This window comes from Nannospalax galili, unplaced genomic scaffold, assembly GCF_000622305.1.
Source record: "Nannospalax galili isolate Female #2095 unplaced genomic scaffold, S.galili_v1.0 scaffold209, whole genome shotgun sequence".
Classification (NCBI taxonomy): Eukaryota; Metazoa; Chordata; class Mammalia; order Rodentia; family Spalacidae; genus Nannospalax; species Nannospalax galili.
Window position 1 is genome coordinate 1,733,906 of NW_008360319.1, and position 21,567 is coordinate 1,755,472.

Consider the following 21,567-nt stretch of genomic DNA (forward strand, 5'->3'; position numbering starts at 1 on the left):
AGTGCACTGACTTATGTTAGTGTTTCTTACCAGCTATCAACGAAGTAGTCTAGGAACTGCTTTATTACTTGATAGGTGAAATGAATGATTAGATTTAATATTATAGTTATTACGTATGGGAGAAAATTGACTTGACTGTGAAGTACTTTCTCTTTGTAGACTCTATTTCCTAACATGCTTCTTAATGTGCAGTGCGTGTTTAGTGAATATCTGCTAAACTGAACTTCTGTTAATAGTATTGCTTAGTGTTTGAATGTACATGTGTGTCATAGAACAGCAGCAATCAGCTTTAGCAAACAGCCAATATGTATTATGTCCTTTATGGAATCCAAATCTGAGAATCCTTGTTTCTTTCCTATTTATTCATTTACTTACTTATTTGTACATGTGTGCACCTGTGTGAGTTTATGTGCATCATGTTCATGCAGGTGCCTGCATAGTCCAGAAGAGGGCACTACTCCCCTGGAACTGGAGTTACGGGCAGTTGTGAACTGCCTGGTGTACATGTTGTGGAACTGAACCCAGGTCCTCTGCAACAGCAGTATGTGTTCTTAAACACTGAGCAGTTTCTACCCTCCTTAATTTTTTTCTTCACACTTCATTGCCCTTGCCTCTGCTGGTGAACAGTAGAGTGTTCACTCTCTAAGAAATGTAACATCAAGGTTTGGAGCATAGATTCTGAAGCTTGACTGCCTGGATTTGAATTCAGCTCCACCACCTATTAGCCATTTAACCTCTACATGTCTCACTTTCCTCATCTATAAAATGAGAGGGTAATAACAACCCTCCCATTGGCGTGAAATAGGTTAAAATATCCCGAGTATGCAGAATGGCCCTAGCAGGGACCCGGTCCTCCTCCAGTGTCAGATGCTGTGTATTTTTACTCAGCTGAGTAGTCCTCTTGCTGGTGTTCCAGAGTCCCGTGAGCTGTCAGTGGCATGGCTGGGCAGCTCTGTAGGACTCTGCCTCTAGAGAACACCTCATTGCTGGTGAATGGACAGCAGGTGCCCTGCTTCATCATAACCTTGATTCCAAGGCCTGCTGAGCCTTTGATACATGTGTGCAATGATGAAAGCTAAATCCATGCCTTTGCCTTGGCTCTCCTTGGTCTCAGAGTTGAATGAGAAGTTTGGCACAGTTGTTTAGTGCAGATTAAAGACAATGCAAATGTTTGCAAGTTGTCCCTGCCCACACAGGCAGAGGCCATGTGAAATTAGGCAGGTGAGAAGGAAGGCAAATTAGTGACCACAAACAAACACTGTGACTCTTCTTTCCGGACTCCATGCACCGTAGCAAGACATAGAATGCATCTGTAGTGGCCTTGGTTTTCTGATTTTCATTTTTTTATTATCAGTTTTGTTTTTCGAGGCAGAGTCTCACTCTATAGCCCAGCATGGCCTCAAACTCTCAGTGATCCTCCTACCTCAGCCTCCTGAATGCTGGAAATATAGATGTTCATCACTATGCCCAGCTTCTATTTTTTGAGTTTTGAAAACTCAAAAGCAACAAGGGAAATTACCTGGTTCTTTCAAAAACGGTATATTTGGGGGCTGGAGAGATGGCTCAGCATTTAAGAGCACTGGCTGCTCTTGTGGAGAACCTGGGTTTGGTTCCCAGCACCCACATGGCAGCTGACAACTGTTCTTAACTCCAGTTCCAGGGGTTCTGACGCCTTCTTCTTACCTCCATGGGCACTGCAGGACATGGGTGTACTTACATACATTCAGGCAATACATTCACACACATACAATAAATAAAAATAATAAATAAAAATTAAAAAAATACATTAAATTTTTGTTGTTGTTGTTGATTGTTTTTTGACAGGGTCTCCCTAGTCACAGCCTGCCTGGAAGTCACAATGTGTACCAAGGTGGCCTTGATCTCAATAGAGATCCACCTGCCTCTGCCTCATGAGGGCTGGGATTAAAGGAGCACGCTACCATGCATGGCAAAAAGATGCATTTTGAAGCACCTAAAAACCACTCCACATGGGCTTTGGAGGGTGGTGATGGCAGCACAACTCTATGTTTTACAAAAAATAGAATTAGATGCTTGTAGTGGGAAATATTTTGCCACGTAAATTTTATTTGAAGCTTTAAAAAAACCCAGCAAATTAAAATGAGGGCTTTTTGGTATGTAAGTTTTTTCTCAAGCTGTTAGAAAGAATGATTAAAAGAAACAGGTGTTCAATATTACAGTAAGAACGCTGAGTTTTCCTCCTGATGTGGGGGAATGGCTGCTAAATTGAATGAGATTCTCAGCTAATTCTAACACCATTGTAATGGTGGTTTCTATCTTAGTCAACCAGCTGCCCATTCTCCATCAACCAAGAAAATACTTGCTCCCTACCTCCTCCAGATGCTGTCCAGCTGCACCTTTCCACATGGGAAATGTCTGGATCATGAGGTTTACATGCCTCTGTGTGTGTGTGTGTGTGTGTGTGTGTGTGTGTGTGTGAGTTCATATATATATGTGTGTGCATGTGTGTATAGAGGACAGAGGTCATCAATAGATATCTTCCTCTATCCCTTTCCAACTTTTTCTTTTTAGATAGGGTCTTTCATTGAACCTGGCGCTTACCAGTTGACTAGACTGGTTGGTCAGGGAGCTCTGGGTATCCACCTGTCTCCATACATTGGAGCTAATTTTTTTTTTGGTGTTTTTGAGACAGGGTCTCCCTGTAGTCCCAGCTGTCCTGGAACTCACTATGTAGACCAGGCTGGCCTTGAACTCACAAAGATCCACCTGTCTCTGCCTCCCAAGTGCTGTGATTAAAGGTGTGTGCCACCACGCCTGGCTTCAAGATTTTTAATGTCTTATTGCATAGGTTCTCACAAGCAGGGGTAACCCTGTAGGGGATTGGGCAAGAAAGGAGAGAGGATGAAGATTAGTTCTTTAATCATTGTAGTCTAGCCTGGGGAACATGTGAAGCCTCCTGAGATCATCTCCAGTTGCCCGCACCTCCTCAATTTATGTTCTTTTCTTTCTCCCTTCAAATTCCTGCATCCAACACCCTCGAGTTCTTTGCAAAGATATTTTAAGAAAAAAGTATAGAAACCATTAACACTAAGGTAGGGAAAACTTGTAAGCTGAGGTGCCACCAGACACCTTCAAAAGATTTTGTTGGGGGGTGGGAGAGAAAGAAGAAGGGGGGGGAGAGAGAGAGAGAGAGAGAGAGAGAGGGAGAGCATGTGAAATCAGAGGACAACCAATGGCTCTTTCTACCACTCTGAACTGAATCTCACTTAGTAGGCTGGCTGGCCAGGGATCTGCCTGTGTCTGCCTTCCTAGAGCTGGGAATACAAATGTGTTCCACTCAGGTTTTAAATGTGGATTCTTGTGATCACACTCAGGTCCTCTTATTTGCAGAACAAGCACTCTACTGACTTAGTGATCTCCCCAGTCCCAGGAGAAGGTTTTTACAGTAGGATAATTTATGCCATTTATGTTCAGTTAGCAAACACTTGTTGGGTTTTTACCCACTGATAGAGAACATATAACCTGGAGCCACCCAGGTACAGTGAACTTCTGCCATACATCTCTGTCATGTCAGTCCCTGAGAGATTGAAGGCTAACTGCGTCTGTGAATGTGCATTGGGGGGTTGGGAGGTGGGCACAAGGCCTTGAGATGTCCTGTGTTGATGTCCTACAGGCACAGACATCAACGGGGCCCTTCAGACAGCCATCAGACTTCTCAACAACTATGTGGCCCAGAATGACATTGAAGACCGGAGCCTGTCCCTCATCATCTTCCTCACAGATGGGAAACCCACCTTTGGGGAGACCAATTCCCTCAAGATTCTTAGTAACACCAAAGAGGCCACTGGAGGGCAGATATGCATCTTTACCGTTGGCATTGGCAATGATGTGGACTTCAAATTGCTAGAGAAACTATCACTGGAGAACTGTGGCCTCACCCGGCGTGTTCATGAGGAGGAGAAAGCGGGCGCTCAGCTGATTGGGTGGGTCTGTTGTCTATTTTCTCAGAACTAGGGTGAGGGGTTGAGGGTTGGATGCAATGAGAACCCAGAGCTGAAGATGTCATTGACTGGACTTTTTCCTCACATCTTTGGGAAATGAAGACAACTCGTTGCATTGGCAAATGCCACACTGTGTTTTATTTTTTAAATTAATTTTTAAAAAATTGCTTTGTGGTACTGGTAATTGAACTCTGGGTCTTGTGCATGTTAAGTGATTACCACTGAGTTATCCCCCCAGCCCTTTTGTTATTTTGAGATGGAGTCTTGCTAAATTCTCCAAGCTGGCCTTGAACTTCTGATCCTCCTGCTTCAACCTCCCAAGTAGCTGGGATTGCAGGTGGAACACTAGGCCTGGCTGATAATGTCTTTTGAAACCAGGCAGGTAAGGGTTTAATACCTCATCTTGCTTTGTACCTAGGCAGGCTTTAAGAATTTGCCTCAGTTTCTTCATCTGCAAAATGAGGAGTACAGTCAACTAACATTTTAATGAGAAAAGTTATGTACAGTATTGCACAGTGACTATTGCGTATTAGGTATGCAGTGAACTCTCTAGGTTAAAACTGTGTATTTTGAGTACTGGTGAAATGATCATACTGTAATTTTGAAGGAAAATGGCCGAGGAAAATGGGTGAGTAATAAAAAATATTCAGGTGGAGAAGAATCTAGAACGTAGGTCTTCTAGCACAAAAGTAGTGTGCCTCAGATACCATGTCACAGATTGTGGTGTTGGGCTTTGTTGTTGATTGAAATAACTGCCAACCGCAGATTCACCACTGCGGACCTCAGTCTGCTTGTGCAAATATAGGATCTATTTCAAAGGAAAATTCAGGTTTATATGGATTTATAGGTGTTCATTAGCCATAATCAAAGAATTTATGAAAGATAACTGACTGAATGACTGAGAGGTGCAGTCAGAACAGGCGGCTCGTGTGGAACCGGCCATCAGTTTTCTTTCAACCTCTCAATGAAAGATTTCAGTGAAACAGATCTGTTTCCCAAATCATAAAAATCATTCTAAATTACATTCAAAGAGGGAGAGCTTACTGAATGGCTTGACGCATCTGAGTTTTAATCACGATTTCTCAAGTAAAAGCAATTACATTGAAACCCATTAACTATGCTGTCTTACTAAGTGTTACCCATATCTGGTACTTACTGAGAACTCAAAATAAGCCTGGCATTTTTTTCCAATAATTTTTAATTGAATGTTTTTGGAATTTTATATAATATATTTTGATCAAATTTAGATCCTCTTCCCTCCTATCTGTACCCCCTATTACCTGCAACCAATTTCATGCGCTCCACCTGAGCCTGGCCAACCTACCAGTAATCTTACACTTAAGACTGACTGACTCTCCCCTTCCCAGTAGCCATTTGTTGCCAATAGTTCCTCAGGTAGGGTTGGGGTTTCTTACTGGGATTTGTCTGGCTTGAGCTTACATGGGGCTTGTCCATACTGTCACCATTGCTGTGGGTTCATATGAGTAACTGCCCAACTGTCTTGAAAACTCTGTTTCCCTGTGGTCATCTACCACCTCTAGCTCTTACAATCTTTCTGCCCCACTCTTCTGCAATGATCCCTGAGCCTCGGAAGGCAGAAGTTTGATATAGGTGTTCTATTCAGGAATGAGTTCTCTGCAAGCCTCTTATTGTCTGCACATTGACCAGTTGTGGGTTTCTGTGTTAATCACCATCTGCTGCATAAGGAAGCTTTTCTGGTGGGAGTTGAAGATGCATTAATCTGAAAACTTCATAATTTAATTTTTTTTTAAAAGCCAGACTTTTAAAAAATCTTTTTGAGACAGGGTCTTCCTGTAGCCCCAGTTAGCCTAGAACTCACTATGTGGACTAGGCTGGCCTCAATCTTATAGAGATCCACCTGCCTCTGCCTCCTGAGTGCTGGGATTAAAGGCATGCATCATTGCACCTGGTTAAAAGTCAGGCATCTAATTATTATTTTACATGTATGAGTATATTGCATGCATGTATGTAACTGCACCTGTGTCATGCAATGCCTGCGGAGGTCAGAAGAGGGCATTGGACCCCCTGAAACTGGAGTCATGAATGGTTGTCAGCTGCCATGTGGGTGCTAGGAATTGAACCCGTCTTGTGCAAGAGCAGCCAGTGCCCTTAACCACTGAACCAACTCTTCAGCCCCAAGCCAGGCATTTTTAACATTCATTATCTTATTTGAGTCTCACAAAATTTTAGGATCCAGGTATACTAGAGTAGAAGTTACATTGCCATACAGAGATCACTAGCTGCAAAGGCTTACCAAGCTAGTTGTTTATTTAATGATCCTTTCATAGTTTGCACAGACTAGACCCTACTCCATGGAGTCATTCAGGGACCCAGGCTTCTTCCTATTCATTGCTCTGTGCCCCACTCCCTTGGAAGTTATTCTTTCCTAAAAGACTGAAATTAAGTCTGAAATCATTTCTATGTTTTAGTCCCAACTAGGAAAAACATCAGAGAAAGGCAGTATAAGCTATTTTGCTATAAGCAAGTGCTTGGAAGATGCACATACCACTTACGCTTATATCCCGTTGATGAAAGCATGGTCTCATGGTCCCTACTGGCCACAGTGGGGGCTAGGAAACTTCTATTGTAGGTAGATGGACATGTGCCTACTTAGAACTCAATCATTATTTTTAAAAGGAGAGAATAGACCAATGGCAACAGCTAGTAGTCTACCACAGTACTACTACTAAAATTCCAATGTTATTGATGAAGTTCATAGAAATTAAGTCCTGTGTAAGGGAGTGTCTGAGATGGAACTCCAGAACCTTCACTCTCTAGATCCTTGGGAAGAAGGTGTTAATTGTGTCATTACTTAGCAAGAGGCAGCCAGATACCTGGCCCACAGGCAAAGCTAACAAAAGCAAACACTGCACTGTACAAAAGCACAACCTTAAAGTCATAGCGAGATTTCTCAAGTTTAACATGCAGCTTAAAATGCCTGGGTTATAAGGTGGGCATGGTGGCACACACCTTTAATCCTGCATTCGGGAGGCAAAGGCAGTTGGATGTCTGTGAATTCAAGGGCAGCCTGGTCTACATAGTGAGTTCCAGGCCAGCTGGGGCTACAGGGAGACCGATATGTGTGTGTGTGTGTGTGTGTGTGTGTGTGTGTGTATGTATTCAAACAAACAGATGTTTGACCCCTCCAGGGCCACCATGCCAGGCTTTGAATATATATTTTTAAAAGGTATTTCTATGTGTGCATGTTGCGGGGGGGTCGGGAAAGAGATATGCACATGAGCACAGGTGCCCCTGGAGGCCAGAAGAGGGCATCAGACCCTCTGGACCTACAGTACAGGCAGTTGTGAGCCACTTAACCTGGGTGCTGGGACCTGAATACCAGCGCAAGAGCAGTGTGCACTCTAGACCCCTGAGCCATCTCTCGTCTCAACTGTTTTTAAGCTGGATGGCGCTCCTTTTACAGATAGTGCAGCCTAATTTTGCATTGTTCTGAAAGCAAAACTGAGACCACTGAGAGGAAATTTCAGGAAGGGGGACTGTAATGCACTCTGAGGCGGGTCCTCCTTGTCAGAGTTGGGAAGCTTTGTAAGACAGCTGGTGCATGCTCATTAGAGGGCTCTACTCCCGAACCGTCTGCTAAGGGACTGTGCTGGGTCCAACGCTGTAGGTGATGCTGTGTGTAGTCAAGACCCACCTCTCTGACAACCTGGTTTCCTTTAGATGTCTCACCCGTACCCCAGCCAGACCCTGATTCTCTCTGTCCTTCCTCTGTAGGTTTTACGATGAAATCCGGACCCCACTTCTTTCTGACATCCGTATAGATTATCCCCCTGACTTAGTGGAACACGCCACCAAAACCCTGTTCCCCAACTACTTCAATGGCTCCGAGATTGTCATCGCTGGGAAGCTGGGAGACCGGAAGTTGGATCAGTTGCATGTGGAGGTCAGAGCCAGTAACAGTAAGAAGTTCGTCATCCTGAAGAAGGATGTCCCTGTGGAGTCCCGGAAGGTGGGGAATGACGTCACAGGAGCCCCTGGGCCCACCGGTGATGGCGGGGAGGACCCCAATCACCTGGAGCGCCTCTGGAGCTACCTGGCCGTGAAGGAGCTGCTGAGCTCCTGGTTGCAGAGCAGCAATGAAAAGGAGCGAGAGCAGCTGAGGCAGAAAGCGCAGGCTCTGGCGCTCGACTACCACTTCCTTACCCCCTTCACCTCCGTGAAGCTGAAGAAGCCGGGGCTCCAAGCAGACGGACTGGAGGACACCCATGGCATGTCTGCCGCCACTGGGCCCGAGACGGTGATGCAGAGCCTGCGAGGAGCCGGCGTGCAGCCAGGTAGCCCAGCTCAGGGATCCCCAGATGTGAGGAATGCGGGGCCTAAGCATCAGTAGCAACTCCTTGTAAGGCCAGAGCAGCCTCAGCAGAAGTCTGTTTCATTTTATCATATTGTAATTGTTCTAAACAACGACACTACATGAAGTGCACGGTCTTCAGACGATAGCTTACATAGCTGTGCTTGTTATAAACCTTAGCTCTCAGGAGGCTGAGAAACTTTGCCCGGTAAAGTCATCTCGTCAGTAAATTCAGAGGCTGCCACACTCCATCAGTACTGGACACACTGACATGGAAGGATAAACACAGATGCTCAGTTTTACATGCTTCTGTATATTTTATTTATTATTTTTATTTTATGTGTATGAGTGTTTTGCCTGCATGTATGTAAGTGCACTCAAGGTCAGGAGAGGGAATCAGATTCTCTGGAACTGGAATTATGGACTGTTGTTAGTCACTATGTGGAGGCTGGGGTTCCAACCTGGGGCCTTTGTAAGAGCTCTTAACTGCTGAGCCATCTCTCCAGCCCCTTACATGCTTCTCTGTGTGTTTAAGCACTTCAGAGTTACATCATTGTTACACCAGCTTTTATTGTCTTGAGAGTCTGTGGGCCAAGTTGGTGTATACTTAAATTCTTAGCACCTGGGAGGCTGAGACAGAAGGATAGTGAGTTTGAGGTCGGCCTGGGCTACAAAAGGAGTTCTAGAGTAGCCTTGGCTACATAGCAAGATACTGTCTCCACAAAACCAAACCAAATACTATATAAAATAAAAAGAACCAAAATATGAACTTCTGAGAAATTTACCCTTTTTTTTTTTTGGTCTTTTTTGAGACAGGGTCTCCCTGTAGCCCCAGCTGTCCTGGAACTCACTATGTAGACCAGGCTAGCCTTGAGCTCACAGGCAGAGCCTGTCTCTGCCTCCTGAGTGCTGGGATTAAAGGTGTGTGCCACCACGCCTGGCGAAAATTTACCCTGTATATACCGCTGATACCTTGGTGCCACCTGACAGGAGAGTTCGTTGGGACAGAAGAAAATTAAGTTTAAATCAAAGCAAAGGGCTATGTCACCCATACCACTCATTTGTGGAAAGTGGCCTGGTTTTTAATGTGTAGCATTCTTGCTGGGTTCCTGACAAGTTTCTGTCTCCTAGAAAGGGAACTGAAGTTAACCAGGCCCTCCAATCATCCCACAAATGCTGGCTCCCTTGTGCTTCACGCTAAACTCTGAGAAGCACCTGAGCATGTCAGAGAGAACGTGAAGTTAGGATCCATGGATCCCCCTGACCAAAGGTGAAGCCCGGGACAGCCTCTCAGGCCTCTCTGGAAGTATATTTTCTTGCCTATAAAATGGAGATAATAATGACTTCCATGAAGGGCTGTTGCAAGAATTTAACATGCAGTGTCTTTGGGCTTAGAATGAATATTCTATCAATATCAGATGCCCTCTCCTGTGAGGTGTGTGGCCATAGAAATTTATTGAGGATTTCAGGCCCTTATGGAGAGATAGAAAGTACTGTCTTGTCATTTCAGAAAAGAGTGGAACTTGTGTTGGTAAAGCTAATGAGATTTCATTCTGATTTATTCCTTTAGAATTTTATTTCATGTGTGTGTGTGTGTGTGTGTGTGTGTGTTAGTGTATTTGCATACATACCACCACACACAAGTGGAAGTCAGACAATCTGTGGGAGTTCACTCTCTGTCCACTGAGTGGGTTCTGGGGCTCACACTCAGGTCTTCAGGCTTCAGGCAAGCATCTTTATCCAGTGAGCACTTGCCAGCCATCATTCTGACTAGCTGCAGTAAGCAGTCAGTCTATACTTAGAAGATCTGTGCCGCAGCTGGGAAAAATGGCTTTTAGAGAAAAGTCTTTATTACATGAGATGTCTATCTTCAGGAAAGAATAGACACAAATGATAAAAGAACTAGAAGCCCAGAGCACAGCAGAGGACACAGCCAACTGAATGTTGGAGATTTTTGAAGAAAGACTTTCCTGGAGTGTCAGTCATCACACAAGATAATCTTTCCTTCAAGCTCTGATGATATTTTACTTGCAATTTTTAATAACTATTTTTGTCTGTTTGGTTCTTTTTTTTTCTGAGACAAGGTCTCATTGTATAGCCCAGGCTGACCCACAACTCATTATATAGTCCAGGCTGGTCTCAAACTCACAACAATCCTCTAGCCTCAACTCCCAAGTGTTGAGATATAGGCATAAGTTGCAGTGCCCAGCTAATTATAATTTCTAAAATTTGATTTTTAATTTTTATGTGTATTAGTAATTTGCCTCCATCTGTGTTCCACATGTATGCAATACCCGAAGAGGCCAGAAGAGGGTATCAAATCCCTTGTAACTGGTGTTACAGGTGGTTGTTAGCCACTGTGTGGGTGCTGGGAACTGAACTCAGGTCCTCTGCAAAAGCAGACAGTACTTTTAACCATTGAGCTATCTCTCAAGTCCCTAATTATAAATTTTTGAGTGTTTATGGTAGCTGCCACTCTTTAAACAATCAATCTAAATACTTTCTAGTCCTTCCTGGCCCGTCCATGTTCTGGCTATGTCCTATGAACCAGGGACCAGAATTGAGCAGGGGACTTATAAAACATTTATATATGTTGATCTTTAATTTTTATGAGAGAGAAAAACCAGCAAAGAAGCACATAATTTTGCTAATACACAATTTGCAGTAAGACTGATTTTATTTGCAAAAATTTAAGTTATTTTTAGGTTATTCATTGGGTGTATGTGTCCTGCTGGGAACTGAACATGGGGCCTTGAGCACACCAGGCAAGTACTCTACCTCTGAGCTATATCCCCAGCCCCAGTTCTTTACTGATTGACTATTTATAAGGTACACTTTGACTATTTTGTATTTCAAAGTGCCTAATGAATTAAGTGTATCCACACAGCTATAAACACTAGACTGCAATCATATCTTTTGGGGTGTTTTTGAGTCTTTATTATGATAAAACTATATAACAAAGTGTGCTATCTTGGGCTCGGGATGCAGCTCAATCGGTAGAGTACTTACTTAGCATTTGCAAAGTCCTGGGTTCTATCCCCAGCATCTCATTAACCACATAAATACAGTTTGACAACGCATACCAATAATCCTAGCACTTGGGAGGTGGAGGCAGGGGAATCAGAAATTAAAGATCACCAAACAACAGAGAGAATTCAAGGCCAGGCTGGTCTACATGAGACCCTGCTTCAAAAGATTTACCGTCTTAACCATTTTTTAAGTGTACAGTTCAGTATTATCCTAGTTACTTTCTATTGCTGTGATAAAACTCTGACCAAAAGCAAGTCAGGGATGAAAGGGTCTATTTGGCTTACTTGTTCCAATCACAGTTTATCATAGAGGGAGGTCGGGGCAGGAGCTCAAGCAGGAACCTGGAGGCAGGAGCTGGAGCACAGAGCATGGAAGATGCTGTTTACAGGCTTGCTCCCCTGGCCTGTGCTTAGCCTGCTTTCTTAGACAGCCCAGGACCACCTTCCCGGGGTGGCACCACATCACTCAACAATGAAGAAAATGCCTCACAGATATGGAGACAAGCCATTCTGATAGAGGGAATTCCCGAACTGAAGTTCCCTCTCCCCAAATATGTCAAGTTAACAACTGAAGCTATCCAGCACAGACATGTTTAGTTTATCCCCATCATTATGAAATAGACATTTTCATCTTGCAAAACTGGACTTTTGTACCCATTAAGTAATAGCACCCTATTCCCCTCCCCTGAAATTGTATCTTTAACATGTCAGAATATTTCTCCTCTTATATCCAGAGATTACAAAAGAGAAAAATCCCATGTGGTAAAAGGATAAACTAACCAAGCTTCTACATATCACACTTCACTTGTATATTCTGAAGTCAAATTCCTCTTTAAGAAACATGATGTAATTTTCTTTTTTACTAATTGTGTGTGTGTGTGTGTGTGTGTGTGTGTGTGTGTGTGTGTGTACATTTTGTGGAATCTGTTCTCTTCTACTATGTGGGTTCTGGGGCTCAAACTCAGGTCATCAGACTTGGCAGCTGGTGCTTTTACCCACTGAGCCATCTTGGTGGCTCTAGATAATGTTTTAAAGAGCTTTTATATTTTTGTTTTGTTTTGTTTTGTTTATTGTTAGAGATTGGGTCTCATGATACAGTTCAAAGCTAACCTGGAGCTTGTGATCCTCAGCTTTTCTGCTTGTTTTGTTTTGAGATAGGGTCTCCCTGTAGCCCTGGCAGGCCTAGAACTTGCTATGTAGACCAGACTGACCTTGATCTCACAGAGATCCACCTGTCTCTGCCTCCTGAGTGCAGGGATTAAAGGTGTGCATCACTATACCCAGCTATCTTCGGCTTTTTGATTGCTTATTATAAATAGATATCCAAAAGCACTTGTGAGTTACACCTCTCAACCTGCTTTTCAGCATGTCTCCCCACTGTCTCTGTAACAAATCCCAGCAGTGTTCTTTTCCTTGTCCTTTGCAGGACCCGCACTCAAGAAACCACACGACCCAAGAATTAAAATCTCTAAAACATCAGGTAAATAAATGGGTGTGATGGTGTGTGAATTGAGTGTGACAAACGTTGGGGAATTCCCTGCAGCCAGCAAATGGAAGTTCATGGAACATGTGGTCATGACTCATATTTATTCAGCAGTATGAGGCATGTGCTAAGAACCAGAACAGTGATAAGCCAGTACATAAACCTTGCGGAGGTAACACAGCCTGGAAGGAGCCCCGGTAGAAGCCCTGGAGCGCACACACGTGTTGGGATTTTTGCTGTATTAAAGAACATTGGCTTTAGAGATTTAAACTGTACCTTTGGTGTCCCAAATATAAGAATGATGTTACAGAAATAAAAATGTCTGCAGGGACAGGCAGGCAGGATGTTTTTAAAACTTTTGTTGTTTTCGACTCTGGCTGTAGATGGGAAGAACAGACTTAAAATGTTGTCAAGTTTCCTCTTGGCAGCTTCCTGGGATTGTAATGAAAACACAGATGGAAGGCTTTATTCTCCAATGTCCACATCTTCCCTTCTATGTTTTACTCCTTGGCTTTCTGCTGATAAACCTGATGTGCATGTTCGAAAAGCCAGGGACATCCCAGAGCCTAGCCATGGGGGCAGAAAGGCACAGTCTCCCGTGGAGACGATGCAGATCCTTCATTACATCTGCTCTATGGAATGCGAGAAACCCTTCCTCTTGGACGCTGCCTGTACTAATGACTTCTGGACTCCTCCTGAAGCCCTTGGAACAAACAGCATCTTCCCTTGTACAGAGATTTGGAGGATCTGAGTAGAAATAATGCTTTCAGTGCACACAGAAACCCTCAGATAACTGTCAGATAAACTATACCATACACAGGAATGTAGAAAATGTGGATGAGAAACTTCTGTCTCCTCTGGGGGTTAATTATTTCATTTCCATCATCAAGACAGACCCCCCCCCATGCATATGTTTGTGGAGGTCAGAGGACAACCTCCAGTGTCATCCCTCAGGCACCTTCCTCCTTTGGTTTGAGGCAGGGTCTGTCACTGGCCTGGAACGTCACTACGTAGGGTAGACCAGCTGGCCGGTGAGCTTCCAGGGATCTGCCTGTCTTTGCCTCCCATCTCACCATGCCCGAGGTTACAAGCATGTGCTACTGTGCTGGCTTTTAGTGAAGAGTCTAGGGCTTGAACTCACATCCCCATGCTTGGGAAGCAACTGCTTTTACTGACTGAGACATTCTCCAAGTCCCTACTTTGTACTTCTTTATGCTGCCATTCACGTGGGGCTTCAGGCACTTTATAGTGAGAGCCACCAAATTCTCCCGTCTTTTCTGAGAGATGGTGTAGGAGGAAAGACAGCCTCAGCAGCTAGAGATTTCCTGGCAACTTGAAAAGACTAAACTTCTCCAGAGTTCATGGTTCCACTGGTTCTACTCCACACAGACACACATGTGCGCATGTGTGTATTCACAAGAAGTAGAGAGAGGTACTTTGAAACGTGTTTCATGCATAAGTCGGAGAGAAACCGAATCTCCCATTTAGTAAGAGAAGACAATGGACACTGACTCTCAGGAAGTATTTAGTCCACAGAGGACTAGGAAAAATCATTAACAGAAGTGAAAATTGGGTAAAGAGACAGAAAACAGGGCCGGCCGAACCTCGTGGTCTCATCTGTGGACCAGAAGTTTTGAGCAATAAAAATCAGTGTGACTCAATAGAGATTTCCACCACCATCACCGATGGTGAAATGTGACAGAACAGGACACCACATGTCCCCTTCTGGCCTCTGAGCATGCGCACAGGCAGGCGTGTTTGCCCATGCATTTGCACGCACACCCTCTGCACACAGACTCATGCAAACACACACAAATCCCATGTTTTCAGCAGATTCACATTTGCGTTGGGCCAATTCAGAACTGCCTTCACCCTCAAGCAGCCTACAGGTGGACACCCCAGGCTGTGGCTTCTGTCCATGGAAATCTTACCATAGACAAGGAAGGGCCTTCATTCTTCATTGGGGGCAGTTAAAGGACAAAACAATATGGAAAGTCTACATGGGAAATTGGAAGTCATCGAAAGTGCATGGTGTATCTCTTCACACCATCTCGGAGCAAAGTTGTCTATATTTACCTGAAATGTGAGGGAAGCAGCTTTATATTTGAATTCAGGAGACCAGAAGTCAGTATCTCCCTCACCATCTTCTAACTGGGTAACATCATTACACTTCTGTGCGTCTTCCTTATTTAGGAACAGGATACTGTTCTAGTTAGGATAATAATCCATCAGACAATAGAAAGTAATAAATGCTTCTTTTCCTTTCCTTTTCTCCCACTTCTGATAGTGGATGGTGATCCCCATTTTGTTGTGGATTTCCCCTCAAGCAAACTCACTGTTTGCTTTAACATTGATGGAGAGCCTGGGGACATCCTACGGCTGGTCTCTGATCACATGGATTCTGGTAAGCTCTGCTCTGCCTAGCAAGGCCCAGAGAGAGATCATATCATCCTTTGTGATGAAGATGAATGACTTGTTATGGAAGGGAGGCATCCTGGATGCTCATCAGGTAGTGATAATGATTTGCCAAAGGAAGTGGATGATGATCCTGGATTTGCCATCAGATACCCTCAGTGTCCTGGACTTGCCGTCAGACACTCTCAGTGTGGCCTTAAGCATGTGCATAGCACCTGTACTGTCCTTGGAAATGGTAATCCTTGGCTTGTCTCTATTACAAAGTCAGTTAAACTAAATAATAGGTGTCAGCATTTAAGTGATATAGAAATTTATGACATATTACTATCGTCCTGTCTTTCTAGCCAGAAGCTGTGATGGTGGGGAGGCCAGAATCAACTGTCATGTCTCTCACAGTTGCTTGGTGCCTTAGATATAAAGCCCAGACATTAACCACTCAGCTTATGAATACATGTGAAAAGACCTTTGGCCCCTGGAGGGCTATAGGACTGAGTAAAAGAGATTAAGACAGAAAAGGTTTTTCCAGTGAAGGGCAAGAAACATTGCTATGGATGGCCATGTAGACAGCCACACAGCCCAGCACTGTGTGGACAAGCTTTGCTGTACACCTTGCGGTATTGCTCAGTGCTGGGAGGTAAGTGTTTTGCAAGCCTGGTTGCAGAGGAGCCCCACTATTAGCATGTGCCATTTGATTATGTAAAGTTTGATCCTTGATCTTCTTTATCAGATTGTTCTCTAGTGTCATTTCTATTGCTATGAAAAAATACCCTGACAAAAAGCAGTTTAAGGGATAAATGGTTTATTTTAGCCTAAAATTCCATATTATTTGGGGGAAGTAAGGGTAGCAGGAAGTTGAAGCAGGTAGTCACGTCACATTCACAGCGAAGAGCAGAGAGAAATGAATCCATGCATGCTGATTGCTTGCTTGTGTCAGCTGGATTTCTTCACGCTGATGCAGTTCAGGAGCCCCACCCCCACACACCTAGGGAATGGTGCCACCCACAGTAGGCTGGGTATTCCCACATCAGTTAACTTAGTTAAGGCAATCTGTGCCCAAGGCCAACCCAATGTAGGTAGCCCCTCATTGGAACTGTTGTGTCAAATTGACAGTTCAAGCTAACCATCACATAGGTCTTTCTAGTCTCAGAGTTAAATCTACAGTATTTCTGATCTGAAAGGTTATAGAAGTAGAGCTCGTAACCTAACTGTATCCATTCCTGGAAGTTCTTCTTCTCCTTAAGAGCTTGCCACTGTTGAAATGTGCAAAGTCCTTCACAGGTTTATGGTCTGATGCTTTGTCACAGATGGTGACACTGTTTGGGGAAGTTATAAATCTTTTATGAAGTGTGGCCGAGCTGAAGGAAGTAGCTCACGGGGGGGGTGGGTCCTTGGGAGTGTAGTTTGCCTGTCTCCTTCCTGTCATGCTCTGCTCCCTGGACCATGCCATGTGAGGAGTCCCACCACAGATCCCCACTGCACGGTCAGAGCTGTCCCACCATACCTTCCGCACTATGATGAACTGAAATCTCTTTGAAACCATGACCCAAATAAGCCTTTCCTCCCTTAAATTATTCCTGTCAGGTGTTTTGTCACAACAAAAAAGTCAGCAATATAGAGCTATTCCATGGTTTCTGTATTCCTAATGGTGTCCAAGATAGGAACTCAGCTTGAGGGTGCTTGGAGCTTTAAGGCTCAAGAGGAAGGGCTCTACTCAGGCTTGGATTTCTCTGTTCCCCCATCCCTTTACTGCATCAAAGGGACTTTTTTTCCTTGGATAAACTAAGAAGTTACTAGTCAAGATTTATTGGGAAGTTTATCCCCAGAGCAGAGAAAACAAGACTTAATTATACAGCAGTCTTTCTACTATCAAAAATTACCTCTTTGCCCAAGAACAAAACACACAGAGCGTGCACCACCTAATTCATTCCCAAACAGCTCATGGACAAGTTGCGTCTGTTCACTGTTCAGTGGTACATCATAGACACTGAAAGCTAGCTCCTGGGTCTTACTGAAGTCCAGGAAAGCTGCAAATGTGTTTATAATGTAGTAAGAAATAGAGTCACACTCGATGGCAATCGATAGCCTTCACTTAAGCCTCTTTCCTTGATACCTACCCCCCAATTATCTTATTTGTATCCCTCCTCCATTATACAAGACAAGGGAATTTGGGATTAGTCTTTTAACTGATGTATCTAAGGGTAAGCACAGAATAAGTAGAAGAAATCCAGTTTCTGAACTAAAAAGCCATTTGAACTTTGAATTCTACCTCACTGCTCAGGATCATTAAACGATCTCCAAATTAGAGTTGTTGACATGTGGTAGACACAAATGCCTATCACAGTCACACCACAGACTCCGAAGTGACACTGAAATGAAGGCACACGAGCATGTCACCCTCTGTCTATGACAGCTTGACCCAAACCTGAATCCTCCTTCCTGTAGCCACACATGGGAAGAACTCACCTCAGGCGTTCACTCACTCACTCAGTAACCACTGAGTGTTCTATGGGTGTAATTCAGACAATCCGACCTCAGTGTTGGTATCAGAGATACAACGATAAGTACAAGGAAGGCCAGATTAGATACTGTTCATGACTTTTTGTGAGACAACAAAGCATCAGGCATTAACAGTCTCCTGACCACAGAGGTTTCAGACCACAGCCCTGATTGAGGCAAAGCATCATGATGGTGGGAGCATGGGGCAGGGGCTGCTCACCTCATGGCTGACAGAAAGCAGAGAGTGAGAGAGCCAGTAAGAGGCTGGGGACAAGATACCCAAGGATTCATCCCTTGAGTGATCTATTTCCTCAAGCTGGTCTCCACCTCCTGAAGTTTATAGCACATCTCATAATGGTGCCACTATCCTAGAATTAAACCCTCTTTACATGAACCTTTTGGAGAGACACTTTATTCTCAAACCATAACAGCTGCATTTAGCAGGAAAGTGGGGACAGATTTTCTAACCGCTGTTTTCTTCTCATTGGCCTTTGAGGTGTGACAGTGAATGGGGAGCTGATCGGGGCCCCAGCTCCTCCAAATGGTCACAAGAAACAGCGCACTTACTTCCGCACCATCACCATCCTCATCAACAGGCCAGAGAGATCTTACCTTGAGATCACACCGAACAGAGTTATCTTGGATGGCGGAGACCGACTGGTCCTCCCCTGCAACCAGAGTGTGTTGGTGGGGAGCCAGGGACTAGAGGTTTCAGTGTCCGCGAATGCCAACGTCACTGTCACCATCCAGGGCACCATTGCCTTTGTGGTCCTCATTCACCTCTACAAAAATCCAGCGCCCTTCCAGAGAAATCACCTGGGCTTTTACATCTCCAACAGCAAAGGTCTTTCCAGCAACTGCCATGGGCTGTTAGGTAGGTGGCTGTCCATCCTCACACTGGGATCAAAAAATAGAATTAGACTTCCCAAAGTGAGGCTCACATGGCCAGTATCATGAGCTTGCTTGAAAAACTCAATGGGAATTCATTCAGTCATCCTTCAGTATCTGCTAGGGCTATGGTTGCAGGATCTCTCAAGGTCGCTAAAGTCCAAGGATGTTCAAATTCCTTGTATAAAAGGTGGAGAATTTGTATAAAACCTATACCCATCCTCCTCCATGTATGGATTATTTAACATACTTAATACAATGTTGGTGCTGTGTAAGCAGCCATACTGTATTGTTGAGAAGGAAGTCTAGTACTGGTGCTTTCCCCCCAAAATATTTTTAATCCATGCTTGATAAAATCCATAGCTACAGAATCTTTGAATATAAAAGGTCCAACTGTATATATCATCTGAAATTGGATTTCCTTTTTTTGTGTGTGTATGGGAGTTCCTGTGTGCATGGGTACATGTGTTGGGGGGTCAGAGAACACTTGAGTGTTGTTCCTTAGGCACCACGATCTTCCAGGGAGCCTCCTGTTTCGGCCTCCCATCTCACTATATCTGGGATCACAATCAGTACTGCCATGCCCAGCTTTTCAGCTGAGTTCTGGAGGTGGAACTCAGGTCCCTACTCTTGCACGGCAAGAGCTGTAGTGACTGAGCTGTTCCCGTAGCCCTGAAAACTAGATTTGTGCTCCTGATGATTTTCTGGAGTTGGAGTAGGCCTTATACACTAGTTTTCACTAGACTTCTGAGAATTCGAAGAGACGAGGCACCCTCATCCTAAGGGCTGGTTTCTTGCCATTCGGCAAGAGAAAACAAATCCAGGGCAGTCCGGGCCCAGCACTGAGTACTAGAGACGGATGCCTTTCCTAAGAGTCATCTGTATCACAGTGAAGCAGCAGGCAGGCCACTCTGGCTGACTTTCTTCAATATGCAGTTTCATGTGGGCTCCTTGACAGTGAGTCATTTTCAGGGCTCCGTTTAGAAGGCAGGATTTCCTGGCACTTGAGCTTGGTGTGTTGTCTTGCCTGACTGCCAAGCATGAGCTTCTCACAGATGCAGAGCTGTATTCTCTTGGCCTGAGCAATGCCCTTACTTGACTTGGAGAATTCTGAGGCTGAGTGTTGGGCGTGAACTGAGCTGACTACTTCCACTACCCCACCCCAGGGCATACTCAGCACATGGATGGCGTGGAGAAGGATCTGTTCTTACTGGGGAAGGGAAAGGAAAGGCATGACCCTATGTCCTACTTATCTGCTCCCTTCTTGTCCTCCCGATTCAATAGGAGTCTCCACTTGTCTCCGTTTGTTGTCTGGGCAGCCCCGAAGGGGCAGACTACAGTGAGGGGAATCTCAGCTCTTCCTTCTCCACATGCTCTGGTGCACAGACTCCATCAGTGGGCTCAGCCATGCATGAATGAATGCTTCCAGGGAGACTGCAGCCTAGAACAGTGGTCCATGAACCGCCTCCTGCCCCTGCACCACTAAGGTTAGATTTCAGCTCTTGTCTGCTTTTAATTTACATCAATGATTTTTTTTTTCTTTTTTGTCTGCTCAGGTCAGTTCCTAAACCAAGATGCCAAACTCACAGAAGATCCTGTAGAGTACAGCAAGAACCTTACTAATCCTCCATTCCTTCAGGCGGAAGGGACCCCTGAGACTATCCTAAAGGTGAAAGGACGCCGAGTTCCTGTGGTCTGGAAACAAAGGAAGATTTACAATGGGGAAGAGCAGGTAGACTGCTGGTTTGCCAGGAACAACGCAGCCAAGCTGATTGACGGGGCGTATAAAGATTACCTGGCATCTCATCCATTCGACACAGAGACCATGCTGGGCCTGACAACGTCCAGGCGATCTGAAACTGGCAGTCTTCTTGATAAGAGGGTCTGAAAGGACAGTTGACTTTGGGTCTACCATGGATGCAGTACTTGTTGCTTGTGATGCTTTGGCTCTTACAAGGAGTTGCACTGTGTAGCCTGCCTCCTGGTGGAATGGAGGTCTAATGTCTACCAAAGGAAGGGGTGGAGGTAGGAAGCTTGAGTGAAAATACTAGTTCTTCCTGTCCCCTTCCTCCCCTCCTTGTCCCCCTTCTACAGTAGAGTGGAACGGCAGCACTGTGGGGGAGGTGGGCAGCAGGTGTAGTTAGATGAATTTTACAGCACCCGGCTTCTCCATCTCCTGTCTTCCATAAAGTAACTCCTTCTGATGAAGCAAGGTTGCTATGAAATTTGTGTCCTCTGCTGCAGCAGCTAAGTTTGGGCAGTCTGCTTTCTGCCCTGTGTGCACGCTTAGGAATCTCTCTTTTCAATTGTGTTCTCCAAATACGTAGCCAACCTCCTCTTCCAAGGAGGAGGCCATTCCACAATCACATAAGCCAGCAGTATATACATTGGATCATTGTAAATAACCAAGTCTTTTCTTAGTAAAGGGTTTTCTTTGGCTGTAAAATCTTGCAAAATTAGTTTTCATTTTATAAAATTGCTTAAAAGTAGAAAAAGCTGCATCCCAGATACTGATCTCTCTTCATTGGCTTAGTAGACCTCCTGGCTTTGCTGGTGCGTCTTCTCCAGTTTACTCCAACAAGCTAAGTGCTTTTTAGTAAGTAGGACAATCCCAGGTGGGTGGTTTTTGCCGGTCTGTCTTGATGCTGGAGAGCCAGCCGGTTGAAAGATAAATCTTTCACTTGGAGTACTTTAGCTTTGTCATAATCTCAACACGTTATTCTTTGACTGACAAATAATAAACGACATGTGCTGAGTGAGCACTGGCATGAGAGATAGAGCCAGCCCAATCTTGCAAAATTAGTTTTCATTTTATAAAATTGCTTAAAAGTAGAAAAAGCTGCATCCCAGATACTGATCTCTCTTCATTGGCTTAGTAGACCTCCTGGCTTTGCTGGTGCGTCTTCTCCAGTTTACTCCAACAAGCTAAGTGCTTTTTAGTAA

The 21,567-nt window shown here is 44.5% G+C and overlaps 1 protein-coding gene across 1 annotated transcript in view; it reads left to right on the forward strand.

The window, feature by feature from the left end:
• Positions 1-21,318, forward strand: part of Itih5 (inter-alpha-trypsin inhibitor heavy chain 5) — a 124,301-nt gene extending 102,983 nt beyond the window's left edge. The window contains exons 9-14 of the mRNA XM_008825126.3: positions 3,653-3,962; positions 7,737-8,296; positions 12,769-12,822; positions 15,113-15,229; positions 18,233-18,610; positions 20,181-21,318. Coding sequence (XP_008823348.1) covers positions 3,653-3,962; positions 7,737-8,296; positions 12,769-12,822; positions 15,113-15,229; positions 18,233-18,610; positions 20,181-20,512 — 1,751 coding nt within the window. The 3' untranslated portion in view covers positions 20,513-21,318. The remainder of the gene's footprint in view (positions 1-3,652; positions 3,963-7,736; positions 8,297-12,768; positions 12,823-15,112; positions 15,230-18,232; positions 18,611-20,180) is intronic.
• The last annotated feature ends 249 nt before the right edge of the window (positions 21,319-21,567 follow it).